Source organism: Ylistrum balloti, unplaced genomic scaffold (assembly GCF_031769215.1).
Source record: "Ylistrum balloti isolate Yb309-2 unplaced genomic scaffold, AGI_CSIRO_Ybal_v1 Utg370196, whole genome shotgun sequence".
NCBI classification, from domain to species: Eukaryota; Metazoa; Mollusca; class Bivalvia; order Pectinida; family Pectinidae; genus Ylistrum; species Ylistrum balloti.
Window position 1 is genome coordinate 2,662,661 of NW_026782173.1, and position 18,633 is coordinate 2,681,293.

At 33.9% G+C, this 18,633-nt stretch overlaps 1 protein-coding gene across 1 annotated transcript; it reads left to right on the top strand.

Annotated features, from left to right (window-relative positions):
* The first annotated feature begins 621 nt into the window (after positions 1-621).
* Positions 622-17,306, top strand: LOC132551372 (von Willebrand factor A domain-containing protein 3A-like). The gene is made up of 32 exons (XM_060215511.1): positions 622-680; positions 1,122-1,286; positions 1,601-1,700; positions 1,960-2,087; positions 2,845-2,934; positions 3,134-3,188; positions 3,595-3,696; positions 4,074-4,180; positions 4,436-4,561; positions 5,117-5,225; positions 5,757-5,822; positions 6,132-6,263; positions 6,607-6,745; positions 6,884-6,987; positions 7,137-7,312; positions 7,944-8,063; positions 8,527-8,601; positions 9,073-9,167; positions 9,616-9,861; positions 11,224-11,342; positions 11,651-11,758; positions 12,104-12,320; positions 12,777-12,874; positions 13,014-13,132; positions 13,446-13,588; positions 13,974-14,118; positions 14,829-14,973; positions 15,294-15,445; positions 15,799-15,925; positions 16,324-16,421; positions 16,783-16,835; positions 17,257-17,306. Exons 1-32 carry the CDS (start codon positions 622-624, stop codon positions 17,304-17,306), a joined length of 3,768 nt encoding a protein of 1,255 aa, XP_060071494.1.
* Positions 17,307-18,633: the final 1,327 nt, after the last annotated feature.

Consider the following 18,633-nt stretch of genomic DNA (forward strand, 5'->3'; position numbering starts at 1 on the left):
CGATTTGTACACGTCTATGTATACATTTTGGTCACCGCGATGCGGTGATTGGACACGGTATCTTCACTTCTTTTCTTTCCTATCTTTCTAAGCTATTTTTCACAAAAACAAAAAGTATTCTATTCATGCATTTTTTTCCGTTTCATGACGTCCTACAAATTAATGTATATATCACTAACGGAGACAAATTTATAGAAGTTTCAAAATTTATTTCTGAATCCAATTCAAATGTGATTTTTACAACTATGTTATATGTATATCTATGTAATTATAAATGAAAATAATTCATATTAAACAAATTTTAAAATAGTATCGGGTGTTTAATTATTGAAGTCCGAGGTCTGATTGATGCATTCATAATATATGACTTAAGTATATATTGTTACGAATGGAATTGTGTATGAATACATTTCCGATTAGATCTAAAAGTTATTAATTCAATATTTTGTTCTGGTATACCTAACTTTAATACAGACATTTGAAATGAGCGCCAATAAAACAAGTGCTCCCAATTTCAACCAATCACCGTGGCCAAATTTTGTCAGTGCGGCGCTACCGCAGTATTGGCAACACGAAAACAACAATGGCCGTAGTTCTTGATAGCCTCTGAAAACCACAAAAATGGAAAGCATATTTGGAAGAAGACAACCTTACATCGATCCTGTTATTGAGGAATCGGAGTAAGCCATTTTCATACTAAGAGTGACTAAACAGAATATATTCATATCGTTGTCATATTTACTATTGTGTCGGTTTTTCCATCCTAGTCACCGATTGATCAGTTTATCGTTTGCTTGACTGTATATTTAAGTCCGTGTTTCTAGCAAGACTCAACTTAGGGCATTTGTCTTTGATATACACAACATGATATCATGATACACACAACATGATATCACACAATATACGCCCATCGTGCACAAAACAATGATCAACGTCCGCACCACACCTACCACAGTGACAACTTAATTAATATGTACCTTACGTACAGCACTATATCAGATGTTCAGTTGTATATAACAGGGATCGTTACAAATGATATACTTGATTGCTCGCATATGTATACTTGTATGCGTACTTCATACGCTGTGTAAATATATTAGTAATCTTTCATCATATTTTAGGGAGGAAAATTTCAAAGAAAAAGATGAGAAAGAGGTGATATCTGATGTTGATCAGGAGCTTGGAATTATTAATGATGATGATGATGATGATGATGATGATGATGATGAAGGGGATTTGGATGACGATGATGAGGATATTGATGAACTTCTTGGTGAAGATTCACGGTAGGTTTTATCATTTTATCACATATTTAACCCTTTATTTTGAATACATATTATAATTATAGGATAATCAGATACCTGACTCTTTCAGTCTTAGTTGGCAGTACATAGCATTTCTTTCTTGCCATTACCTCGTGTATGGGATCTAGCTTCCTTCTATATATAGTTTATCTCTTTGCAGTCAATCTCTCACTTCATATTATTTGACAAAGAAATTCACAATGAAAGATGGGTAATGCTTAAACACATATAAATACAGGTTTTGAAGTGTGATTAGTTAGAATACAAACTTATTGAGTTGTCAACCAATCTGTTAGTTCCAGTGGTTTGATTCCATGGCAGCCTGTTGTGGTGAAGAATGCCAGACCTCCACATCCCTTGACTGTCACTCATGTTAATCAAACAATTGACTTGATGGTGAGCTGTTTTACACTCTTTACTAAAACATTTTTTTCAAAGAAAGATCTTCGACAGAAATAGATGTTCACTATATATTGTTTACAATGGAGAGTCACATATACTTACAGGTCTGAGTTTAAATGAGACAAGCTCTTACCAAACTGCTAAAAAATTAAAGTCAGCTAAAAAAATGGGTGGGTGGGGTCAAGTATTAAGTTATTGTACATATTGTTGCTAATTATCATATAGTTTCCACTGAATTCTGTTTGTTTTATAGGGCCTCAAAAATGCTGAGTCAGTTACTGCCTCTGAGCTTCAGACATCAGAGGAATGGCTGAAGTTTCACAGCCTTGAATATCTACAACTCACACTCAAGGACCTGGTGGACAAAGGAAAAGTTGGGAAGTAAGGAATTCTTGTCTCAACATTCATGATAATGTTATGTAGTACCTAACACATTGCAGTTAATCCTCTTAATTAGACCAATAATTCTGAGGAGAATTAAAAACACTCTCCCAACTCAATATGTTTACAATCGAGATGAATTGCACATAACACAGCATTGTGGACAACACACAGTATATTCTCTTACACCATGCCATTGAGGATTCTTAAGAATTTTCAGCTTGAATGATCTCAACTAACAAATATATTTTAAAGGGTCCAAGCATTCAACATAACATAAAATCTTATGATAAATTCTGATATTTCTCAGTCTACCACACCACACAGAGGAGATTGATTGTTTGTCACTATTTCTTCCCTCTTATCAAAAACTGCAAATCATAATATAAACTCAATACATTGTGCTACTATCATCACTAAAGAAAGTGTGTAATAAAATTGATGATAAATTATGGTATATGTTACACAACAATACCTTTTTTCCTGTCTAGTTAAATAAAGGTAGATCTATATACTTTCACATGTGATGATGAGCATGCTGTTTAGTATGTCGTCTGGTATCTCTGGTGGCTCCCAATCTGTTGCGTTATTTTTGTGAAATCTTCCAATTCAAATCAATATAATTTGGTATCTTAAAAATAAAACAAAACAAAAATCAAACAAACAAACAAATAAAAAAAACGAAAACAGAAAACTTTAACTTCACTTTTTCTTGTTTTAAATGGACAGTGTTTTAATGGAAATATATATTCTGCAGTTTACAGCCAGACCACAGGACTGGGAAGCCATCACAACATATACAGTTTGAGGCCTATGATGTCAATGAATTTGAGTATCGTCTTAACACGTGAGTATACCTTACAATTTGGTCTTTTGCTTTATTGTCAAGGCAAAAAAATTATATTACCAAATTACATGTTTTCCACACAAATTTGACTTCTTATGATTGATTTCTGTCAATACTATTCTGTATGATATGTTTTATAGAGATAATCTGATAATTAGAAGAATATATTACTTTTCTTTTTCTTTTTTTTCTTTTTCAGGTCCATAGAGATGTACACAAAACGAATAAAGTGGCTCCTACAAGGAAGTAAAAGGGTAAGCAATGTAGGACTACATGTAGGAACATTATGTAGCAGATATGGCCATTGACAAATTTTCACTAGGTTATGTTTTGATGGCCTAATCACTTTGAGACTTCACATGTACTGGATATCAGCAAATACTCTTTTGGACCCAGAATTGTTGATGTGTGGAACAGCCTGCCAGGTTTGGATGTACAAGTAACAACCATAAAAGACTTAAAAATTAATCTGAACAGCTATTGGAATTGCTTAGAACTAAAATTTAACCATCTTACTAGCTTTAAATCTGGAAGTGACCATTAATTTTATTTCATGTATACTGAAAAAGCTTTAAATATCAAGATGATTTATGAAAAGAAATTTCTGCTGATGTGGTAATCTTTTCATTAAATTGACAATCGCCTGCTCTTAATTTGTAGGTGTTTGGTAACATTAGAGGAAAGCGTGTTGCAGTCTTGGTGGACAACTCAGATGCCAATGCTGGATTCGGAAGATTGACAACTTTCCAGGAATCTATGATTGTAAGTGACTAAGTAAGAGGAAAGTCACTTGAATACTGACGAGTGATTTACTGCAGGGTGGATATTATTTGTGACAGTAACAATTGTTGTGATGTTATTGATCACTTTAAAGTATTTATTTGATATATACTATTATACCTTCAGAAATGTTAGTTGTTATATATGTCTCCAAAATCATCTGTCACTTTCTTAAATATTACTTTCAGAATTGTTACTTTTTATCTTCTTACCTGTTCTTTGTTACTTGTTCTACTCATCCTTGTTATTTTATTACTTTCTTGTAACTATGTGATTTGTTACTCCTGTTATGTATTGTTATTTTCTAAATTTCTTACCTATCTTATACTGATATTACCTGATGTTTGGTTCTTTCTCAGCACATGTTGGATGAGCAGCTTTCCACAAGGACAGCGATTTACCTGATGTCATTTGGTACTGATATTGATCCTCTTTGGCCAGTCTCACGTGATGTCAATTGTAGGATGTAAGTATCCCAAGATGCTAAACGCATGTAACATTAGTGTAACAACCCTGATCCAGAGGTCATATTATACCTCTAATAGTATGTTTGACTTAAATTAATCATATAAAAAAAGTCTACAATGTAGAAGGTCTGACAGACCCATGATGTCATAAATACAAGACCTGATGTTTCGTAGAATTTGAAGTTTATAATAAGACATGAGGTAAAACAACAACTTTCAGCAGACCTGATATGTGTTGTCTTTGTTACTGACAGTATTGAGGAGGCCAAGGAATGGGTGATGAGAATGAAGGCATCAGGTGGCTGTAATCTACTGAAGGCCATGAAACATGTGATGAATATCCAGGATATTGACTCTGTTGTTATCATTCTCGGCAGTGTGTAAGTTTGAATCAATTTTATGTTAACAATAGAGAGAATGAGACTGTTGAGAAGTTAAAAATTAATTTATATTGTTGGAAGATTCAGATGAGTAAAGATTTTATTAAGTTTATCTTCAGTTTTAAAAAAAAATCCAGGGAGTTACTGTTAGCTATAATGTTGCAGGTTTAATATTGGCAAAATAAGTGGAGATGATTAAAAGGCGAGGGAATATAGCTGACTGTACCATCTGTACATCTGTATAGTTGTTGTGTAATCTTCTTCCAGTCTGATAAAAAGTCAGTATATACAACACTTCAGCAATGGTATATACATCTATGTAATATCTATGTGTACCTTACATAGCAAACTTTGTTGAAGTCTGAAAGATGTCATACAGTAATAGACAAATAAAATACATAGCCGACCACAACTTGAAGTAAATTTAATTCTTGTCCAACACTGTTATATACATAATGACACATCACCATGTCATTCTATCTGTAAATCAGGTAAAAGTGTAGGAATATTGATACTACTACAGTCTAAGCAATGTACATGGTGTTTTTCCTTCAGACCAGACCAAAGTTCGGAGATATTGTGTGACTATATCCATCAGATGGGCGTTGGTGAGGAGAGACCTCTCCAGACAGTGGCCTATGACTGCAGTAACCATCTTACTAATGTAAGTACTACATAGCCATATATGGACATGGAAATTATTGTATTTAAAATATCTCTTTCTTTAAATTTTGGTATTATTACCAAGATGTATACTCTTCAGCTGAAGGAATGAAATATCCCTTGTCTTACATGGAATTACAAACTTGCTAATTTACATATAAAAGAAATTGATAAATCTGTAGATAGTATTGGCAAGATAAGGAGTTTAATACTTTAGTTAGTCCAGACAAAAAAATAAAATACAAATATTTTGGGGTAGGTACATGTATGTAGGCAAAAAAATTATTTCAGCAAATACTTTTAAAGGGTTTATATAGGAGAGATATCTTGTCTTAAACTGTTTACAGTGCTTCTTTGAAAATTGTCTTAAAATGTTTAAGATAAGCACAGAATTATATTGTATAACTGTCATGAATAAGAGACCGGAATTAGACGATTTGTTGATAATGGTTAGAAAGCAGATATTTTTATTAGCCAGTATACTAAATACAAAGGTTATTATTTACATTGTACTAAATTTTCTGTGTGACAGATTACTCTGAGGCACCTATCAGATGCATCTGGAGGAAGTTACCATTGCTATACTGCAAGCTGTGAGGTAGGTGTACATATATATACATTATCACAACATTAGCCAATTTAACTGTCTGTCGTTGAAGTCACAGTGTACAAAATGTCACAGTTTGATGATACATGCAATACAGTAGCAGACCCAGGAAACAGTCTGTGGGATTCCAAATTTTGGTGCTATGTGAGAGGCCATAAAATGTAAAGACTGTGCAAATATTTTCTTTTTTACAAAAAGTCGCTATTATGATCATCTCTACCATTAATCACTTGTTAAGAACTTGGTCAACTGTCGTTTCAAACATACACGTTTCTGTATGTTTTCACTGTATTACAACAGGAGCAAATCTACACCGGTACAGAAATCAGTGTGATTCTGAAGGAGATACAGAAATGTCAGGATGTTATCAACAAGATCAAAGAGATGCGCAATGGTATGATGGGTAGTGCACTCATCAGCATCATGAATGAGGTAAATCACAAGATGTCACTCACATTTCTCTCATTGTTTGCCACACCAATACACACCAGGTACAATATCATGAGTTGCTCAGTTATAAGTAATTACGCATAAGCAATATTTGTAGTGAAATTTTCCCATGAAATGTTTTAAGATAAGAGAATGGTGACATTTTAGTAGTGTTATAATAAGAATTCAAATTTCTAAATTTATACTACATATGGGGATAGCTCATTGCAGTATGATTATTTTCTGATATAATGTATATTATGTGTGAACAATTACACATACAAGACCTTGATTGTCCTCTTGGGTGAGTAAGTCAACTGTTATGTTTTTCTTTTTCTGTGAATAGATCACCACAGAAGTTGCCAAACTGCCCCAGTCTCGGTTCCTGCCCCGTCCTCCAGGTCATGATCTGCCATTACGTATAGAAATGCCAAAATTCCAGCCCAGAACTTCTATCAACTGGATCCTGCAACATGGACTTAAAGGTAACATCAGTATTCCTAGATCATAATTATAGTTGTACAGCACAGTTCTCATTAAGAGCTGCTTGAATGTGTGAAAATATTATTTAAAATCTTTTAATGAAAACTGAGCATAAAGCGGTATTAACTGTTCTATTACAGCCAAGCGTTTAGACCTGTACCAAGTCCTGGCTCCTAATGCCTACTCGTACAAGGAGGAATTCATCCCTGTCATCAAAAAGGCTGTTCAGTCCCAAGTCCATGAGGTAAGTCTACCGAGGGTTTATTGTCTGCATGTGTGATAACAAACATATTGTCTGAAGAATCTTCAAAATTATAAAGACAATAAACCAAATTAGAGTGTTTACAAAGTTAAAGCTTTAATACACAACAGCTGGTGATGTATGTGTTGCAGAAAGCCATGGTACAGTTCCAGTGGCATGATGGGTCCATGAAGAACATCCATGTCGATATGACTCACCTTTTTGAATACCAGAAACAACTCCATGAAGTAGTTGGTCTGTACGAGCGCCGAATCAACTGGCTAGCCTGTGGCAGCAGAAGGATTTTTGGGACAGTTACTGAGAAAAAGTGAGTCATACTGATATTAGCAGGGATGCAATCATTGAGATTTTGTAATATTTGGATACTGTAAATCACTTAGATTTCATGAATACTTTATTTTGTGAACTTACCTCTTCAGACATACATTTTGTGTTCAGGAAAACATGATTTTGTGAACGATGATCAAAAAATGACTTTAAATAGCAAATGATGGGCTGTTAGACATATGAATTCTGATATCTGTAACCAAATCAGCATGGGTGCCATCAAGAATTATGTACATACATTTTGTGTTCAGGAAAACATGATTTTGTGAACGATGATCAAAAAATGACTTTAAATAGCAAATGATGGGCTGTTAGACATATGAATTCTGATATCTGTAACCAAATCAGCATCGGTGCCATCAAGAATTATTTCTGTACTAATAATCGCGAGAACTTTGAAGTTGCGCTCAACTCTTCTTGAATATTAACACGAAAATATATCCCACACGAAATATAAGTGATTTACATCACCGAATATAATTTTATTTCTGATTTGATAATTACAGAACATTAGTATTCTCATATTGATACATATATTGTATCTGTTGTATTACAGTAAACTGTTTAATTCAGTCATGGACTCTAAAAATTAAGGTGATGTGTATTTACAGTGTAGTGATCCTGGTGGACCTGTCCGTGTCTAATGTTAACTACCTGGTACATATCCAACACTCACTTAGGCTACTGCTGGAGCAGCAACTCGCCAACAAAAACTTCTTCAACATTATAGCGTAAGTGTCATTGAGCTGCTGAATTCGGCCGATTTATCATTGCCATTAGGCTGCCTTATCATGATGTGTTATTGGGCGGTTTGTCATCGTGATCATACGTCAACGGTCCACTTTCTTACTATGTATCCCTGGGCCATTTTATCATCATGTTTTATTGCTGATATTGGACCATTTTGTCATGATGAGTCACTAGGCCTCTTAAACATTATGTTCTTCTAGGCCATTTCAGTCACTGCGCACTGGGCCACATGTCAATTTATGTGCCATTTTGCCATTTTGTCATTTTGTAATTGAGCCATGTTAATAAGGTATTTCACCAACAACTTTTAATATTGTTAGACTATGCTTTTACATAAAAAATGTTGAGCCCTCAAAAGTACTAGAAATCTGTGTCTTGAAAGTGTTTCCCCTTTTTGTTCAAGATTATTTATATATCTCTTTGTTTTATCAATGCGTTCTCTAGATTTGGAAGTAAAGCAGTGGGTTGGCGTCCTATCATGATGAAACCAACAGCTGAGAATCTTCAGGACGCTTGGAGGTATGGTATAATTTTGTTACATCTCCTTGTTGATTTTACCAGTAAGTAAGGACAAATTGTGCTAACTTTCTCAAGCGAAAGATAAATGAGTGGTCTCAATTTTTATTGTTCCAAAATTAACAAATGTATGAAAATAACAAAATTCATTGAATTATGAGGCTCATGCACCTCCCCCTCTAGATTTTTACTTTTCTTTCAATCACTTTGTCATTTCTTCATTCAACTCTGAGACTTTAGGTTCTTAGCATCACAGACGAGTCAATGGAAGGACCGTACAGCTGCATGTATGATGCAGTTTAATTTGTAGTTTTGCTCTACTTATCTCGCTCTAATTTTGTATTAAAAGATGCTATTCATTTGTGTGTCTATTGTTCGATATCAGAGATGCAGAAGCATGCTAAGAATAATATTGACACCATTACTGTTTATCACTTTGAACCCAATGTTTAACTGTGTATGTTTTCTATAAAGGTGGGTACTGGACCTACAGTGTGGAGGCAGTAGGAACTTCTTGTCAGCATTTAAACTGGCCATGGAGAATGAGCAGGAAGCCAGTCACCACATTGGTAAATAACTAGACAGGCACTTTTAAGTATAGATCATTATGGTGATTTTTAGTTTTAGATTAAATAGGAAATGTTTTGTTATATTTATGTATCCAAGTTCACTTGCAGTTACCTGATTATACCTGTTGGAAACAAATTTTAAAATGCAAATCTGTAGATCTGATTTTTTGTCTTTTTTTCTGTATCAGTGATATTTACACTGTTTTGTGATTATCCTCTTTAAATGTTAAAAAGAAATCAGCATGATCGGCTATATATCTTCTCTTGTAATTTAAAAAAAATAACATTAGGTTTATGATTTTGCAGAAGGGCTATCAACCCAATGTTATGAAGCCAACAAGAAAACTGTTTGTTGAATGTGTTTTCAGAATATTTGTTGAAGTAACAGAAAAGATTGTTATCAAACACTTAAAACATATACACATGTTGAGTATTTGGTATATTACAGAGCCGGAGGGTATATATCTGTTTACCAGTGGAGTGCCTGATCAAACCCTTGATGTGGCTTCATCATTCATTGAACAATCCACATCAGGCAAGAATGTCAAATTGCATGTGGTCCTCTTTAACGTGGATGACTATAACTCCAATGGAGCCATTCCTGGTCGCTATGCTAATATCACACGTACGTCGGAGGTTCTGAGGAACATGGCACACTGCAGTAATGGAAGATTCCATTGGTTCAGAGAAACAGGTACATTGATATATATGGTGGTTTAAAGGGTCATCATTAAAATTGTCTTGGTTTGTCATCATCTAACCAGGTGGTCATTAGAGTTGATTGGTTGGACAGGTCCAGATTGTTTTCCATATTACAATGAATGTATAGAATTAAATGCTTATGGTGTTGTTATTGCAATGAGTCTAAAACACTCGGTAGAATTATCTCTGAAATCTGGAGGAAGACATCCCATTGGCTATCAAATTAACATAAGCATGGAATTGGCAAAATTCAATTTAATAGTGAACCTTTTTCCCTCAGATTGTATTATCTTTGTGGAGTTCCAATCCAACTGTTTATTATGGAATTATTTACCAACATGTCAAAGATTGGTTATCAGTATTTCTACATAACTGATCACTGCCACAAATTTACCAACAGTGAAATTGTGACAGTCTTCCTTACAAAAAATCAATTTATTATTTTTATTTGAACCAATATTAATTCTTAATATCCATTGACTTCAAATTGAATTCTGAGTTTATTTCTGTAATGTTTAATACATCCATGTACTTGAGAAAAATATTGAAATATCTTAGATCATTTTCATATCTGTGAGTTCTGATCCACAGACATCTTTGACATATGAATTTAGAAATATTCCTCCATGTTTTAGCACTGGTTTATGCTCGCTTCCATCAATTGACCATGTTTCAAATTATCCAATTCACTTTCAATGCTAAAGTATGGATGAAAAATTTCATCCTCTGAACAATTACTGTGTATTTTTCACAGTTCCTAGTGTACATTCATAAGCATGGCATGCTCTTTATTTGAAATGAAAAAATGGAATATTCCTGTGGAATTACCCTGACAAATTTTTATCTATTATATCTTAGTGTTGTCTTCTTTGGACACCGCTACAGGTTTATCAGTTCAATCATAATACATCATGTTGAATGCTTAATAGGCCAAAACAAATTTGCTGCTAAAATATCGTAACTCACAAAGTAGCATGAATCATTCCTTCTTGTAATCTCTTTCAAGCATTTGAAAGATGCTTTTCATTTTCCTATTGCAATACAAATTTTTATTTTTCTGGTTCGGGCAGGTTTCACCAAACCAACTACATTTTTTAAAATTTGGCTTAGCTTATAGATATTAAATTATTTTGATTGCCACATACTATGTAAAAAATTATCATTATACATGTAAGTATTTTGTTTTCAGACACAATCATCATACTTGTAAACATTTGTCAACAGTGGATTAAATATAGAAAAGTTCATGTTTGAATTATTTAATATTCACAAAGTAACCAATTCAAGACATTTGACCTTTACTCAGGATAGTTTACAAAGTTCAGTTGATGAGGTAAGGTGTGTTACATTTTAGGTATCATTGAGAACGATGACATCCAACACATTACAGCTGAGATAGACAAGGCACTCAACTTCTCCAGAAAGGTCCAGATGTTAGTGGAGTCTGTCAAAAAGAAGTACAGGGACAGATATGTATGTATCTACTGATAAGTATTTATAGTAGTAAGGATTTGTATATATGAATGTAACATATAGTGTTTTGAGGAAGCACTCAGATTTGTATATAAATGTACAAGGTATTTTCGTTTAGGGACAAGATATATCTTTTTCATGGTGTTCTTTATAGTTACTTAAGATGTAGGAGCAGATATTTAGGAATGTTATCAGTATTAGTATATAGATAAACAAAGTATTCAGTACATTGTCCTTGACTTAGACCTGAAATATTAACCATTGTCTAATTTACATGTACGTGGTTATGAAATTTGTCCCTGTTTCAGCACCACCAATACCTAGACCAGATAAAGGCACTACCAGCTCCTGAGTTTTCACATCTAAAAAATCGTGCCTTACCAGCACCAAGGCTTCCCAGTGAGCCGACTAAATCGGTAAACAATAATCATAACTACTCTTCTGGCGATAAAAGGTCTTTTATACACAGTGATAATTGTAACAGTGCTTAATGAAACACTACTAAAAGTAATTTTAACAGATAAATAATAATTTATGTAATTATTCTCTGAATATTTGTTGTAATTCAGATGTAAATTTCATATGAAAAATTCATTGCAAATATTACTATTATATATATAAAATGATTTTATAAAGAATGCATTTGTCAATTGAAGCCAATTAAAGTTACAATAATAAAATTATATATATGTGAATAATGGATGTTCATTATATTTCCTTGTTTTTTTATTTGTTTGTTTGTTTTTTTTTTGTTTGTGTAGAGGAGTTCACGTACCGACTATGAGAAGGAGACCATGACATCATTACGCCTACAGCGACCAACAAGTGCTACAACAGCCCGGGAGGCATCAGTTCGAACATCAACCAAAGAACGACCTATCTCAGCCAAGGATCCCATGGCACGAGTCAAAACTAAGAAAGTAGCAACTTCAAGCTTTTTCTTGGACAACAATAAAGGCCAAACTGGGGATGGAACAGGTATGACTGGCATAGACATGTAGATGTATTATGTAGGTCACATTTTGTGTAGGGCACATTTAGTGTAATGGAAGATGTAGGTCACACTTTGTGTAGACGACATTTAGTGTGTAGGAGGAGAGATATAGTTCCTACTGAAGATGAAGGTCTTACTATAAATGTGAGTCACATAGGAGAGAAGATTTTTTTTTAGTTTGCATTATTGATGCAGATCTCGGTGATATTGATGTCACATTAGGGTCGTAAGTTACACTGTCTTGTAGATAACGAAAGATGTAAGTCACACCTAGGATATGCATTAATGGCAGGTCACACTGAAAGTGAAATCCTATTCAGGGATATTTTAATCATGATATTCTGTATGTAAAGCAACAGTAAACTTCTAAGAATGAATTAACCATGATGTATAAGATTGTTCTACATTCTTTAAGCTTTTGTTATTGTTTCGTGTTACAGGCACTGTGTTCAGGAAATACCCAGCCATGAAATCTGTAAGGAGAGGTGTGGTAGATGTTAACATCCCAGACCATGAGGATGTCCAAACATCCAAGGAGGTATAACAAGTTCAAAGCACAATATGGGATATTCTGTGGTAGCAACAATAAAGTGAAATATGTGCCCTTGTTCTGTATCAGTATTTAACAATTCTATTTCATAAATATATTTCTAATTATACAAAATCTTTATCTTTAGTGGTTGAGACTGTACAGCTTGTCAAAGCTCAAACTTGACCTCAACCGACTGGTGTCTGGACCTGACTGTAAACACAAGGAGAACAGTGTGAAAAGTCTCCACAAAAACGTCTCTGCAAAGTAAGTATTCATAGCTCTGTTGATCACACAAGTTTGTGCTGGTGTTCTGGGGTGAAGTTTGTGTAACACTCACGGTCTGTACATGTAGTTTGAAGTTTTGCATGAATTTACATGTCTAGACAAGGATTTATCATCCTCCCACAATAGTATATTAGATTTTAATTCATGATCAGTGACTCCTTCCTAAAGGCTGACATGAAATATTGATGTGGAATGGTTAAGCTATGCAATGGTTTCTATTTAATCAGGACTTTCTCCAGAAGTCGGTACTAATTCCAGTGTGTTCGGTAATGTTTTACTTTATTTTTCCTAGGTATTGTGACATTTTCCCTACAGTGAATGTTAAAGGCACAATAAAACATCTTCAGCTGCTTCCACATGAGTTAAAGGACTATGAAGCACAGACTGAGAAAGTTTTGCGCCGTTATCTAAAACGTCTACAATGGCTCCTAAGTGGTGAGTCTAGCAAAGTGTTATCTCAATAACCTCTCCAAGTTTAACTTTGTCCCAATAAGTAAGATGTATTTTGTGCTTTAGCTTTGTTGCCATTTTGAGAACATGACATTACATATGTGTTTGGATTGGTGTAGATTTACACGATAAATGTCATTGATGGAGCAAAAGATGTCGGGTCTTCCTCTCCAATATGCCTGCATGGTCTTGTCCTTAAATCTCGTACTCTTGCCTCATATTTTGTTCTCATTGAATCAGTTTTGAGGTTGAATTTGTGACAAGTGATTATTATCTTGTTATTGTAATAATGTATTAAAGATATGCAATGTTCCTTCAGTCATTATTATGTGTAAAGAGATGGGTACCATTATATTTTCCTACCTTACAGGAAGTCGTCGGGTGTTTGGGACGTTGATCCACAAAAAGTGTGTGATTCTAATTGACACCTCTGGATCAATGGACCCCTACATGAATGAGCTGAAGAAGGAAGTAGCTGCTCTGATCTGGGATCAGTTGTACAGACTGGGGGCAAGGTATGTTTTACAAAGTCATTTCTAGATCTGAGTATGGTTTATTTTTGTTATATGTAGTCAGAAACTGGTCTATTCTGTGATTAGCTGTGTGTATAAAACAGTCTCTGATCATAATGCCAAACATGTTGCTTACATGCTTTCAACATCTTGCAGAAAATAATGTCAATTGTAGATATTGACACTTCTCTGTGTTTTACCACAATATTGAGAAAGGTCTCTTGTCAAAATTCACTTTTGTCTTCTGCAGAACATACAGCATAGATGGTCCATGTACATTATATAATGTAGACACCAAACAGAGAATCCATAAGAAAAATAAAAATTCTTTGAACGATTGCTTTGAGTTATTCTCAGTATGAGTTCCTTAATCAAAGAAATTGCCCTGTATGCAACACTATGCTGATTCATTTTCATATACATGGCTAATCGTTACATTATGTATACATATCTATCAAGACTTGTATTTTGATTTCGAACCAAACTCAGAAAGTAATCGTAGGCTCAAAAGTCCTGATTATAGAAGTTTTATAGATGTTTGTTGATAACATGCATTCTGTTCATGTCTGATTAACAGTTCAGGTGCAAGCTCCTGGTCTAGTATTGCCCAATTTCATTGTAATAAGTACCTTTTGTAGTCACAAACTAGCAGTTTTCACTCTCTACTGCAGGTCTTTATTAAATGTTGTGTGGTCTGATTTTCTCTTTTACAGGTTCAATCTTATGAGGTTTTCTGGCGACTGTGAGGTCTGGAGTAGGAGTATACAGCATGCAACACAGGAACACTGTCACAGTGCTGTAAACTGGACATCCAGACTGACTGCTGGTGGTAACACCTGTACATTAGAGGCTCTTAGGGTAAATTTCAATGTCCTCTGATTGTTTTAGTATTAATAAATACTCTATTTGAATACATCTATCTGCATTTAACAATTCCAATCTGTTGTAACAAGTAAAATTACATTTTTAATACAATAAAAAGCAAACTTTAAAAGTTATTCTCCTACTTTAATTGCCTTATAATATATAAACACTGACAGTAAATATGTTCCAACTAACATAGAGATCTTCTGATTTTTCCTTGAGACAATAAATTGTGTTATCTATATAATTTGACTTGGAAACTTTTATGATATCTGTGGCTTAAAAACAAAAATACATTTGTATGTCACTCACAGCTAGCTTTCCAGGACCCTGAGATTGAAGCCATTTATATGTTGACGGATGGTAAACCTGACTCTAGTACCACGCTTGTGTTGCGAGAAGTGGGAGAGATGAACATTAACAGGAATGTACAAATCAACACCATCTCTTTCAACTGTGCAGACAGGTAAATTCCTTCAATTGATAAGCGAGGTTAACTCTCTCACCTGCTCAGACAGGTAAACTTCTTCAACTGATAAGCCAGGTTAACTCTCTCACCTGCTCAGACAGGTAAACTCCTTCAACTGATAAGCCAGGTTAACTCTCTCACCTGCTCAGACAGGTAAACTCCTTTTCAAAACAACGAAACTATGTTAACTCTCTTACTTGCAAAGACTGGTAACCTCCTTATTAAAACAGTTAATTAAGCCATGTTAACTCTCTCACCTACTTAGACAAGTAAACTAGTTCCTTAAACTGCTATTTTGGCTAGAGTTGCGATTTTGCCTCCAGTATTGGTTACCTAATTTTTTTTTGTAGCACGGCCAATAATTTCCTACGAATGTTGAGCAAGGAGACAGGTGGTCGATTCCATAAGATTCAGAGCGACTTTGATGCACAGCTGTTTGCTCACAAACTCTTGACAGAAGGCTTCACTGACACAGAGGTAAGATCACATTCACATAAAATTGTAAAGCTAGATACTCTATGAATCAAATAGTGTTACAAAATTAAATGTTAGTATATTATTTTTAGTAGCATATTTCTATAATTGAAAGGAAATTAATTAATTTTTGGTCTTACATATTACTAACATTATTGGGCACCCTTTGTTCTAAGTCTAATCCTATAGTTAATTTGACACATACTGTATTCGATCTTGTATAATACAGGCAATGTTTGATCTTGTGAATTTTTTTTAAAATTCTGTATTAAATTTTAAAATGCAATACAGTAACAAGTGGAAATATAAGGTCTGTTGTTAATGGTTGTATCAGTGAAATATTACAGGAAATTACTGGGTTTCTATGATATACAATAACCATTGTTTTTTTAACTCTGAAGTATCCCCACCTGCCTGAGTTTGAGGGCGATGATCTACGCAGACTAGGAGCAGAAATAGCAATGGCTCGACGCTTCCTGGCACAATCTAGGCAATACAGGTTAGTAAACCAATTAAAGCTGTTAATTATCTTAACTAAGTTTATGATTTAATTCATTCTGTTCTTTATTATTTAACTACATTGTAACTACATTATAACTACATAAGATTGTCCATATAACGGTAATAAAGGTTAACAACAATTTCAATTTTATGGATTGGACATTAAATATGTTCCACATTATGGTTGGCAATCAAGTAACAAAGGTCTCTGCTTCAATCGTTCAGTACAAAATCATCTGTTTATGGGATATGCTTTGTATAAAGAAAAAAATATTTTCAATTAAAAGAAAACAGTTGTGATAATAAAAGTAAATTGTTATTGTCTTGTTTTGATTGAAATATTCATTGATGTCTTTCAGAGCACTTTACCAGTCTAAAGTAGCACAGACTGATAAGACAGCCAATAGTAAGCGTAAGTAGACATTATGAAAAATGTAATCATCTAAAATAAGTTTACATTTACATAATTTTTGCATGTGACTTTGACCTATCATTGAGAAATATAGGAAAAATGACCACTGCTGAAATGCATCATAATCTGTAGATTACCAAGTCAACTGATTTAACTCTACAATTTATGTTAAACATCTACTTCTCCTTTTATTTTAAGAAATGAGTGTAGTTGTACAATCTTGGTAGCTAGTAATCATTTTTTCAGATAGTTTTTGATAGAACATTTGAAGAACCATAATGTTATCTGATCTAATTCCAATATTAAAGATGTGCTGTGGTCCATTGCTGATCATAATTATTAAATATTCTATTGACTGAAACCTTTGTTGATTTTTCCCTAACCTATAAAAATGAAACAACAATTACCATTTTCTTTACAGCCACAGTGACACCATTTGTGGTTGGAAAACCTAAAACGGCCACCCGGTAATCCATGACTGTGACGTGCATCTTAAGTTCATATGTATCAAGATTCCGTCCCATCATTTTGTTCATTCTCCAATTAATTAAAATCGATGTTCTCTCTGGAGGTTACAATGATCAAACTTTTGAACATGGGGATGTCATTATAACATATTCACATGAGATAACATGACTTGTCCAAGGAATCGATTGTGATATCATTCCACATAGTACAGCATAGAGAGCTTAATTTGATGGAATAGACTGAAGATTCTTGGAACTGGATAACAGTGTCATTATGCTTTCTTCTTACTAAGACTGGCAAAGTCAAGCTTTTTAGAACAGACAACAAAACTATGTATCCTTGCTACAAGGTGCGGAGATTGACCAATTGTAACCTAGCGCTATAGAATGTACAGTATGGTGTTGTAAGTAGTCATTATAAAGAAGGCCATGTTAAACTCTTGAAATGCCCAGTTTCCTAGTATTGCAGGGATTTCCCAACAAAATGATTTCATTTTCAGTATTCTATATATATATAGACATTTGTCTTTTTTAACATTCTGACATCAGCTTTGTATCATTATTCAGGAAAATTCTCCTTATGTTGTTAAGTTTATAAAGGGTATAAGGATTTGTTTTAGTAAGCAATCTGAAGTAGAATTGTCCATTGTATACTTGTCTGTCTAATTGTGCTGGGTGCATCAGACATTGGCATACACCTTGTTAGGATCATTTATACATTCATGTAGATATAATATAGGTTGATATTTTACCTATCATTAAGGATTATGTGTATGTAAGACATCTCATTACATAAATTTCGAAGACAGTTTTTGTCACAGGGGCAAGACGCTGTCTAATGGGAATATGCACACAATAGAAATTTTGATAGGATATTGTATGGTGTTGAATATGGTTTTTACCTGCAATATTACAGTAAAAACAATCAATGTATATGCTATTTCTCAAGATTGAGCGAGATGTTATGTTTCCTGCTTTAGCAAACTGATTTGATCTCTATTTTCTACTGGTATATGTTCATTGTCATACAATGTACATATTATTTATTATATAGTACAAATTGTTCCAAATGCGTTTGTAATTAAGCTGTTACAGGACTAATATTGTTTCAAAATTTAATTAAGATATTTTAGAAATGGAAATGTAGTGAAAAAAAAATAGAAAAAAAATATAAAGAATATCTAAATCCCTTTACCCGTAAAACTGTGTCTTGCCCCAAGATTTTCGTCTGTGTGGTTGAGAAATGTTTAACTTCAGTTATTTTGGAGTAAATCTACCATAAGTACTAGCATCGAGTGAAAATGCTGGCCTGTTATATGACCTGAAATTCT